This window comes from Pieris napi, chromosome 7 (genome assembly GCF_905475465.1).
Source record: "Pieris napi chromosome 7, ilPieNapi1.2, whole genome shotgun sequence".
Taxonomy (NCBI): Eukaryota; Metazoa; Arthropoda; class Insecta; order Lepidoptera; family Pieridae; genus Pieris; species Pieris napi.
In genome coordinates, this window is record NC_062240.1 from 4,772,129 (window position 1) to 4,783,805 (window position 11,677).

Below are 11,677 nucleotides of genomic sequence, written 5' to 3' on the forward strand. Positions count from 1 at the left end.
ATCACATTAAAATTTACTGTATTCTCAGAGCATTGCAAACACGTCCTTTCCAGGCAAGAAACACTGAGAGTGTTGTTACAGCAGAAAGCCCCTACATCAGTAGCGGTAGAATAACGTATTATCTTAGCTTGGCTTAAAGCACGAGCAATAAAATCATTATTTTCCAAATTAAGAATACACTATCGTTACTTTCCAAATAAATATTGCTCTTTTCTGTGGACAATGTCTCTCGTGTGGACTTCTCAGTCCACAGAAAATATGTCCACAGGAAGGACTTTTATTAAAAAAGTAAGCATTGCTCGATCAGTTTTGACGTTATACAAACAATTTAAAACATTTCGAAACCACTCCTAATAAGAAACGATGGCTGCATGCTAATCGGTAAATTCATTAATTACTTACTAATATACACCAGGAACAGGAAAGACTCTTTGATGAAAACTCAGTAAAATTTATAAAAACTGTTGTAATAAACTACGAGCGCTCAGTCACTCAATCCAAACTGGCAAACGCCAACCGTGTATTGTGGCCAGTACAAAAAAATAATTGTGAAATAGTATTTTGAGTTAGCTCGATAAAATCGATTGAATTTTAGGTCTACAGAAAAGACGTGATTTTGCATAACCAACTGTTTATTGCTAATTGTGTAGGTTTAGCTAGATATATATTTAATAACTTGGTAACATTTTAACATTCAGTATACATATTATCGATAATTAATATTTATTATGAGATAACACTTGTTAATTAAGAACAGAATTTGTCAAAATGTGCTTACCACGTTCACGAACAGTCCACAGAAGGGGACATTTTAAAACTTTTCTTTTTTTTTCAACAAATTAGTAACTAAATAATTCCATATTTAGCAAACGTAAATGAAGGAATATTTGTGAATAATATATCAAAATATATATCAGCATAAAAAAAGTATTATTTTTAAACAATCCTCAACCTGAACTAGCCCATGAGTTTGACCCAAATAAGTTTTGGTCGTGAAAAAAATTCCAAAAGTTCTGCAAACTTGGGGAAGTTTTCGATATAATATTTCATATCACGTATAAAATTTGCAACCAACCTAAGTGTACGGAACATTTTTTGTTATTAAAAATTAATGTTTTTCTTTATTAAACTGAAGGAAAACGTTCCAAAAGTTCTGCAAATTTGACAGATATATCGAAAATAAAATAAATAACAAAAAATGTTCCGTACACTTAGGTTGGTTGCAAATTTTATACGTGATATGAAATATTATATCGAAAACTTCCCCAAGTTTGCAGAACTTTTGGAATTTTTTTCACGACCATACAGCAAAAATTAATTTAATTGCAATTTTAACAATGTTCCGGACTGCGGACAAGGTTGCAAAATGAGATTTATTGTCGTCCCAATGTACCATTCACTTGACCGAAGTTTGAAAACTTTTGGAATTATGTATTATCAAATTTTCGATTTCGAATGTCTATAATGACTGGTCTATATGTATATTGTATATAGTTTAGTTAATAATTAGAAGCCCAAACCAAGTGTTTGCAATCAACTTACACTTGTTGGTTATATTTTTAAATACCTCAGTTTAGTAATAAATGTGCCCTTTAGTTTTTCATACACATAAAAATTGTAATATAACATTCTCGTTTCCGAGAAAGTCCAATAGTAGTAGTTCATATTCCCCTGCTTTTCTAATGGGTTTCATCCTACTGTAATTTTTTTTGGTTTCAAAAATTATCGGCACTGGTCTATAGGTCGATTACACTTATACAGAACTGTCACTAAGATTTCAAGATTCAAGATTCCAAGCCTTTATTTTTAACTAATACAAGAGAACAAAATATAATTGTATATAAAAAAAGAAAAAAGTTTAACAAGCACAGCTGTCCTCTTGTATAGCTTGCCTTTGTGGCACAAAGGCCTCCTCCAACTGTTTCCATTCCTTCCTATCCCTGGCAAGTCTTTGCCACAGAGGACCAGTGGCTTTTTTAAAGTCGTCAGCCCACCGGGCACATGGTCTTCCTCTCTTTCGCTTGGTGTTGTAGCGAGGTGTCCATCGGGTGACTTTTTTCGACCATTTTGCTCTCTGGCCTCTGAGCAGGTGTCCTGTCCATCTCCATTTAAGCCTTTTGGCTCTGGTCATTGCATCTTCCCAGTTGGTGATCCTTCGGAGATCTACAGCTCTTTTCCTATCATTCCGTGTGTAACCTAGTATGCTCCTTTCCATACTTCTCTGGCAAGTCACAAGCTTTTGACTTGTGACTTGCTTAGTGGTCCAAGTTTCGCAGCCGTACGTTAGGATAGGTAAGATACAGGTGTTGAAGATGCTCCTTTTGATCCTAAGTGGGTACTCTTTATTGTTTAGGATGTGTTTTAATGACCAGAATCTTTTCCAGGCATTTGAGGTTCTTCTCTCTATTTCCTGATGGGCTTGTTCTGTCATGGAGATGAGTTGTCCCAAGTATATGTAGGTTGTCACATATTCTAGGTTTTCGTTCTCTAGGATAATAGTATCTGGTGTTCTGTTTGTCATGGCTTTTGTTTTTGATTTGTTCATTGTTAAACCCACTTCTTTGCTTTTGGTTGCCAGTTCTTCGATCATAGTTTGTAGTGTTCCCGGGTTGTCAGTTATGAGCACAATGTCATCTGCAAATCGCAAATGGTTGATCCTTTCTCCATCTATGTTTATACCGCAATCTTCCCAGTGTAGGTTTCTGAGATTTAGGAACCCTTAAATAAGCCAAGTTTGTTTTTTGTTAGCGTCGCAACCCCACTACCCCTAATTATAAGTTAGTTATAAGCTCCTGTTTTAAACGAATAAAGCAAGTTGACACCTATCTTCAAACAAAGAGTTTAATTTATTTGGACATCCCTCCAACTACCGCCACCGAACTTAACATGAACATAACTGATATGATTATTTTATTGGCGTCTAATTTAAACTAAAAGCGTTACCTACTAACAGCGAAGATGGACATAAAAAATATAATGTCAGTAATAATTCATTGGTGCATATACTATAATGGGCCTTGATCTCTTATTGCATCTATTTCTTTAATCATTAGTAACTCACACGAGATCTAATTGAGTACTAAGTAGTATATTTACTTGGAGTGTTGTTTATTTGCCAGGGCTTCCCATTCTTCTACTGTTTGTGGCATGCGCCTGCCTTTTGTTTCTGGCAACACTAGAGCCAGGGATGCCCCACTCAAGCCAATCACTGCCACGATGATTAGTGATAAACCTTCCCAAACACGGTCCTGCAAAAGGTTGAAGTTGGAATGTGTAATTATAGCTCATTTTAATAAAAAAGTGCATGCATATTCTGTTATTTAGGTAAAATAACATGTGAAAAACGATCAACATAAAATTTAAAAAGATTTGATATCCAATAGCAATATGTAATTCAATTACAATTAGTAATACATTTTATATGTTTCAATTAATTTGATTTATATTATTATTATATGTTCTATGCGATGTTAATACAATTTAATTAATGTTGGAAATAATCGATAAAAATTCAAATTCTCATTTCAATTTTATCGTGTGCAAATGTAGCACTATTTCATAAGAAACATAAAATGTACAAACCGAGTAAACTATAAACGGAGTCACCAAAACCGCTGCAAAAGCACTGATGTGTACAAAGGAAGCTCCTGATGCCCTTACAGCTGTGGGCAGCAATTCTGGAGTCCATTGTATCACGCTGACATATGACATGTTGTTGAAGAATCGAGCTGCTACCGCAAGAGCCACAGAGGTTATGCCTTAAATTCAGTATAAATTGTTTAACATTCTCTAAAAACACATAATTATTATCTTAATTTAATTATATATATCATGAAGTATTTTAATGGGTAATTCGTACGTTCGATATACTGTAAAGAATTACCCTATGCAGTGAATGCACAACCATCATAGACCGAAGGTCCTCTTTATGAGGGTAGCCTGTTGGTAGTATAAACATACCTCTTGGTACAAAAGCAGTGACGAAACACAATATTCCCGCAGCCATCATTGGTACAAATACCAGCCAACGCCGACCCAGTCTAGAAAACAAAATTTTAATCGAAATTATCAGAAATATTCTTGTTTTAATAAATATTGTAACTAATTATGGATGTATAAATCCTTTTTACGTATAGTATTAGCTATAGTTAAACATAAAGTTTTATGTTCAACTCTGAAAATTTACAATTCAAGTTTATTCAAAAATAGAATTAACTGTTTAGGTAAATTTTTATCAGTCATTTACTTATAAATCACATATGTATATAAAAAAACATATTTTAGGGAATGCCAGCCCTGCGATTCTGTAACTCACTTCACGAACTCACTCAGCGGTTTTCGCATCGGCGGTCGCTCTCAAATCAGTCGTGAAGCAGTCATTTTATGATTTGGCATTCTGAAAAGGTGGAAGCTTGTACTTTATTGTTTATCAGAATGCCAAATCATAAAATGACTGCTTCACGACTGATTTGAGAGAGACCGCCGATGCGAAAACCGCTGTGTGAGTTCGTGAAGTGAGTTACAGAATCGCAGGGCTGTGCTTAAAACAGTTTACGCAACAGAAGAGAGCACCGTACCTGTCTAATAACAAAAGCAACACGAATATCGATGGAATCTCCGTAGCCGACGTGACTGTGAATGTTAGGAAGAAGTCCAGCCCCAGGTTCTCAGATAAACGAATGATGCTGTCAAACATGACAGCAACTGCCACGAACGTGATGATAAGGAATATCACCATTTTGCGAAGAGCTGGCGTTCGAAATATCAGCCCTATACCTTTCTCTTCTTCTTTTGTCGTGTTTGCGACTTCCTTAAAGGAATTAGATTATTAACTGTTTACTAAAATATTAGCGTATTCTTAACATAAGGTGAGCGATTTTCAACACGGAAGTCATGCGTACCAACCCTGACTTTTTAAATTTGATACATGTGTGTAACTAACAAGTATAAGACCATAATATCAACGGCGTATATCGAACAGAGAATGCAGATCACCTATATAAAATGATCTGGGAAACACATATAGAGGTCTGACAGGTTTGCAGTCTAAAAAGAGTTATCACGTCATGTACCATGACTAAAGTGACCATTTATCCTTTGACTTAAAACGGGACATTGGTTTAATTTAGGTAAAATAATAAGTAGGCAATAAAAAAAACACTTTTTATTCAATTTATTTAGAAGAAGTGAGTTGGCTTAAAAGTAACGAATTACAAAATACCTATAGGTAGGTACCAAAAATGTTTAGTAATATTTATATTTATCAGAAGAACCAATTTGTTTTAATATTGGTGACGATTTCAAATAAGAATAAAACTCTTGGTACGATTTTTTAATATTCTGCTGCTTACATTTTCGCGCGGTTTCTGAAAACGGGACAGTTTTGCGTCCCACAGCTCATTTCGGGGTCACCGGGACTCGTAATTGGAAAAAGGGACAGTCCCGTTCAAAACGGGACGTTCACATTAAGTCCATGACTTACTTCTATATGTTATTTAATGTCTCAATAGCTTAATAAAGCAAACATTGGTTTAAATATATTGTGTTTACATGATACACAGAAGTCTGCTGCACACTTGTAAATTTTAATGTACTAGATATAACCTGCTTGGTAACATTTCTGTGTATTTTTTATGAAGTTTACAACACAACTAAAAATAAGCACGTACCTACCAGTTATTTGAATAATACCTGAGATTTATATATTTTTAATTTATATAAAAATATTTTAATATGTTAATTTAACTATAAAGACTTACAATAAACTGATCCATAATATGTTGTGGTATTTTATTTCCATTAATTTTCTCAAAGCGTTTTAAAACCTTCACAGCTCTGTCTATCTTTCCCTTTGAAACCAACCACCTTGAAAAACAGGGAAATTATTAACTTCGAAATTAAAATTCTGCTACATTTGGATTGCAATCCATACTGTGATGATATCGATAATTATAGGGCTTAATAGCGTATATTTTGTATGAAAGACTCGTCTAGGTAAAATACCCGAAATACTGAATATGAAATGGGAGGCGTTCTATATATCAAATATACGCATTTGCTGTTTCCGTCGACAAAATATTTGAAAGCTAAATGGACTTTATAAAGGAAGAGCCCGTACCTTGCACTTTCAGGAACAACAAAAGGAGCCAAAAACGCCAATAGCATAGGCGATGATGTTGCTATCATAAAATATTTCCAATCCGATATCCATAAAGCTAGCCAGGGCAAAATAATACAGCCTCCACCGAAGAAAAATGCTATCGAGAGATTCGATACCATTGTTCGGTATCTTGTACCCACGTATTCTAAAACTGGGATTAAGGATACTTTAAGTCATACTGAAAAAACTAATATTTTAATATATCACCAGTACAAGTTGGAGTGTTGTTTGTTGAGTTTGGTGTTATACGAACATTACATATTATGAAATACATATTTTTAAATTGGTTCCGGCGTCTTCAAGTCCAAAAAAATCCAAAATACATTCCAAGCAAATCTTTGTGAACAAACAGAATCATTTATAAATTCAAAGTGTAAAATAAACACACATCAATGAAATCACTTTGGATAATAATGTTCAAAAGTTACTAATATTGTAAAATTTGTTTAATTTTGGCTTCATAAGTATAATATGAATGTATAATATGCAATTATTTAAATGTAATTTATAATAAAAACCTTTCAAACCTCACCTAATATAAACATAAGTATGAAACAGCTGTCAACACACATTCCGGCAATGAAGCGGCAAATGGCAAAGTCCCAGAAATCAGTCGTGAATATTGTCGCAATATTACCAATTACACCAAGACAATTTGACACTGAAATAAAGTTATTTATTTAACCTAATTTTAAAATATGTACTACAATAGAAACGACCTGTGGGTGTAGGGCAGCGTTTCCCAACGTGGAGCCCACGCCCTACAGGGGGGCAATTTGATTGTCAAGGGGGCTTATCGAAAATTTATTATTTAAAAAAAATTGTAATTTCAGTTTTTTATTATTTGTTTTAAAATCTACTTACTGTGTTTCGTTTACAATTTCCAAGTAATTTCTTCCTAAAACCTATCATTTAAGTTCTCTGGTCTAGGGTCTTGTGAATTCCAAAACGAAATGCTTTATAGTAAAAATAATAATAACTATTCACAAAATTAAAGTACACTGCTACTGTGAGAAGTTAATCTGTAATATATGAAAAATCCCGTGGTAACCGTTTAGACAACTTTGCTAGATAGAAAAAATATTCTAATTCCTGCGAATTAAGATAGAACGAGTCTTTAATATTTTTTCACAAATTCTTGTAATATTTTGCAATCGTGTCGGGTTTAAATTTCAATACATAACAATTATATTTTCAGCGAGAATCAAATTCATAACACGGTCCGGCTTATACGCGCTTCAAGTTACCAAGTAAACCGCGGCCTGGATACTATCTGTATCTTCAAACAGTGGCTTGTAAAAATTTAAAACATATGTAAAAAGTACATAAATACAATTAATTCGTTATATTGTATAGATACTTACACACAAGAACAGGCATTCGGCCATATCTATCAGCCAACACCCCACACAGAATCCCACCAGTTATGGATCCCAAGAAACTGATAGATTGGGACCAAGGCACCAAGTCGGCTTTATCGCAGACCCATTCCCGCTAAAATATAAAAAAAGCATCAGTAATAAACATGTGATACCGTCATACACATACATTAGTATTTCTACCATATCTGCACATGCAATCTATTACAATGACCTATGTCTAAGTAATCAGCATTGAAAGGTCATTTGCGCATTATGGCGTAAAAACGACGACACACATTGTCGACGCTCTGTAATAAAGGACTAAGAAGGAGCCCCGTAAACATCCTAAAAGCGTGAATACGGTGGGTGTGTTTATTAAGTCCCAATTTAAACTTACCTCACTAACTATAGTAGAGTAAGGAATGTCTTCAAAGAGGAATTCCCAGCCATATTGGCATTTCAGTAATGGAATGTCAGGATCTGGCGGACGTAGGGATTCTAATACATGTGTCCAGTTGACGTCAAATGTCTTACAACTATCTATATTGTAATCACCAGTGCGTGGCGCTGATAAGAGTCGCCTGAAAATTATTGAAGTGATTATTTCTGTCGTCATTTGTTTTCTTAGATACAATGGTTTAAATAGCAATTATCAAAAAAACTAATTTCCGATTATACTTTATCTACGTAAACTTATGTAATGGATAGGACCACCCAGTAACAAGGTAATCAAATTTATCAATAGTCATTATTATTCAGAATATTATATGATTGAAATAAAAAGTGTTACATTAAAATGGACATATAACAAGTTCAAGGACTTCCAATGGTAATTTAAAGTTACAGTTAACAAATATATTACAATTTAGGGTCTGTTTCACAATGTACGGATAAATTCTACATAAGTTGCAATTTAGCTATTTATTACTTATTGGTAGGACAAACACTATTGTTGCGTTTCACGACTGTCAGAGCGCTATTCGTCACATAAAGTCCATCATAAGCTATGAGTCCGATGAATGTCAAATAGCACAATTTATCTTCCAAATAATTTATGTGTTACATAGCTATTTGGTACTTTATCCATACATTGTGAAACAGACCCTAAATGTTCTAAATAACAGTTCTAATGCTGAACAAAAGGTCACCTCATCTCTATACTGAGGGACTGTAACTCGGGAACTCTGCACCAATGTTCTTGAGGCGTGGCCGTTATGAACATCTGCCCAAAATAACTGAACGCCCAGGCAAATCCAAACGGTAAAATACCAACGAACAACAGTCTTTGATACCATCCTAACTCTCCCACACTTGTTATCACTGCCTCTAAGGCTGTACCAATATCGACGTCTTCTTTTTTACTCATCTGAAAGATTTACTTATAAAACAGTTTGCGTAATTCAAATTATATTTTTGTACACAATCCATAAATATTATTTCAGTATATAATATATGTCTGGGATTCTTGTGTTTACCATAATTTTTGCAAAAGCGTGCCAATTCTCAAAAGGACTCAACGCACTTATAAGCTTTCTGGCTGCGTGATTGTCTATGGGCAGCGGCATAATATCAATTAACATCATGGGAGCTGCCTGCCCGTTAGCCCCTTATTCAATTAAAAATGGAATGTGTGAGTCGTAACTCAAACTCAAAATAACTTTATTCATATATTAAACATATATATAACCAAGTACACTTATGAACGTCAAAAGAAAAGATGTTAAATTGATTAAAAATTTTCATTTACTACCATTTCGCAAGTCAAGGGCGTAGACCGGGAAAGAAGAACTGGCAAGAAACTCTCCGTCACTCTTTTTAATCGCCAAGTTTTAGGTAATACAAACTTTTTGTAAGGCAGAGCAGCCACAAATATTTGAACTAGAGCATCAATACCAAGGATTAGGAAAATTTAAATAATCGTCAAATTTATAAAACGATTTATTGATAAATTGAAACTAGATTCTATATATATAAATACAATTATATTTAATGTAGAGTAACTTATTTTACCTAATCTTGAATCGTAATTCGTAATATAGGTAAACGTATATAACCTTTTGGTGTAATTTGGAGTCGGTTCTATTTTTTTATTATCATTTAGATATTTGAAGGTTTATTTACTAATATAGGTATTACTTGGCAGAAATGAGATTGGTTATAACGAGCTATACTTACAGAGCTATAATATAGTAATTTCTAGGTATATAGGTAATAAATTTAGGTATATTTAAATGGTATGTTACCTATAAAGGCCTAAGGACAATGACCTTTAAGATAAATTATATATTCGTGGAGAAGATTTCCACTCATGCCACTCATGTTTAGTTTTCCACGGTTTTATTGTACACACCAAAGAATAGTGGTATTTATCAGAATGTTTGTAGCTTTCAGAATATTTTGTATTCACTTTTCGATGTTTTTCTTGTAAGTTTTAAGTAAATGAACGCAAACTTACCACTCAATATTTATTTCCAATTCAAAATTACAATAATATTTTTTGTACACTATCATTTACTAAATAACGATCACTGGGACATTAACGGTGCTTAACCGATAAAGGTAGAATCAATAGTAATAAATTTCAGTGATAATTAATATCTTGAAGACCTTATCATTATATTAATTGATAATTGAAACAATAACGTGAGCCGGTATGTCGGTAACAACTTGAGAACAAATATTTTAGATTTATAGGAACGATTAAGTATACAATTTTTACGTCCACTCAAAGATATCGATTAGTACAATCGATACTCCTAATTAATACTATATACTAATCTTTAGATTACCTCTCCGTGTCTCATATATCGTTTTCATTATATCACATCTTTAGGTACATATTTTTTGTCCTCTATTATGTGACTGGTTCTCTGAAAATCTAGCGGATAAGCACCTAACCGCAGCCAAGGAAATATACGTTTATTATATCTTTAATAGTTTTATACAAAAGGTCTTTTCTTTCAGCGAATATATAAAACTCAAACTCAAAATAACTTTCTTCAAATAGGTAATTAACTACACTTATAAACTTCAACAGATTTTTTTTAAAATTAATTCTAATTTACATTTACTACCAGTTCGCAAGTCAAGAGCAGGCAAGAAGAACTGGCAATAAACTCTCCGGCACTCTTTAATAAAAAAACTCTTTTCACTTTAAAATAAAAATTTAATAAGTATATTATCTTACACATATTATACTAGTCTCTGCCGACATTAATTAAAAGCCAAATGTTGTAAAATTATTATCTATGAAAGGAATATCATGGCAAGTGGCCCTCGACAAACGGGTTCGCCGGCTAAGTAATAAATAATAATGAAGTAATAAATAAATAAAGGTACAAAATTGCGTTTTATCAGGGTAACTGTAAATCTGTTACGCATTTCTACTATTTCAGATCCACAACTCTTGTCAGTACATGTACAGCCTTGACTCGTACACAGTACCAAAATGTACGGGTTCCTGGGTAATCGAGGGTTCGAAATAATAGGATATTTTTAACTTACTCTATATATTTTATCACTCGCGTAATACAATAGAATATGAGCGAAATAATGATTATGTTAATTGCTATATAACGAGTGCAATTTAACAATCACAGAGAGTGCCGACGTCTGGCTATGCTCTCGGGGTGAAACTCCCATGATACAGTTAATTGTAATGATACGAATGACTGCAAAGTAACAGTCGAAGAGAGTGCCAATGTCTGGCTGTACTCCGACGATTTAGGAAATCGTCATGCTTATAAGTGATCAAACTGTACAGCCAGGGCACGTACATACATAGAAAATAGTTATGCTTGTAGATGATTGGAATGCACGAGCCTTGGAACGTACATAGGAAATCATCACGATTATAAAACTAAGGAAGCCTGAGTGAGCAAAATGTACAGCCTTGGCTCGTACAGTACACACATACTAAAAACTTGATAAATTCCATATTGATTAGTTGGCTGCGTAGTAAAGTGATTAGATTATTAGAAGCGTATTCTATTTTTTTGCGAGAGAACTGCGAGTAGTGACGTCGCGTGCGCCCTCCCTTCCCCCTCACTCGCACCGTGCCTGCCAAACTATATGACAACTGAATTACTTAGCAGAGCCACTAAACAATAATTGGACAGTACTTGCACTACACACCAGCACTAATCAAATTATTCTT

The 11,677-nt window shown here is 33.8% G+C and overlaps 1 protein-coding gene across 1 annotated transcript; it reads right to left on the bottom strand.

Annotated features, from left to right (window-relative positions):
- Positions 1 to 2,800: 2,800 nt before the first annotated feature.
- LOC125051219 (carcinine transporter-like) lies at positions 2,801 to 10,590 on the bottom strand. Its single transcript, XM_047651428.1, has 11 exons — positions 9,977 to 10,590; positions 8,670 to 8,887; positions 7,919 to 8,102; positions 7,525 to 7,654; positions 6,693 to 6,821; positions 6,119 to 6,311; positions 5,760 to 5,865; positions 4,578 to 4,810; positions 3,961 to 4,040; positions 3,583 to 3,758; positions 2,801 to 3,248 (listed from the first exon to the last, which is right to left on the bottom strand). Exons 2-11 carry the CDS (start codon positions 8,885 to 8,887, stop codon positions 3,093 to 3,095), a joined length of 1,605 nt encoding a protein of 534 aa, XP_047507384.1. The 5' UTR covers positions 9,977 to 10,590; the 3' UTR covers positions 2,801 to 3,092.
- Positions 10,591 to 11,677: the final 1,087 nt, after the last annotated feature.

Bases quoted from the DNA above. Each gene is read 5' to 3' on its own strand.
- LOC125051219 (XM_047651428.1), bottom strand. From the start codon at position 8,887: ATGAGTAAAAAAGAAGACGTCGATATTGGTACAGCCTTAGAGGCAGTG. The intron at 5,866-6,118 runs GTACGGGCTCTT...CTGTTTTTCAAG, and splicing joins GTTGTTCCTGAAAGTGCAAG to GTGGTTGGTTTCAAAGGGAA. The intron at 3,249-3,582 runs GTTTGTACATTT...AACCTTTTGCAG, and splicing joins CTCCGTTTATAGTTTACTCG to GACCGTGTTTGGGAAGGTTT.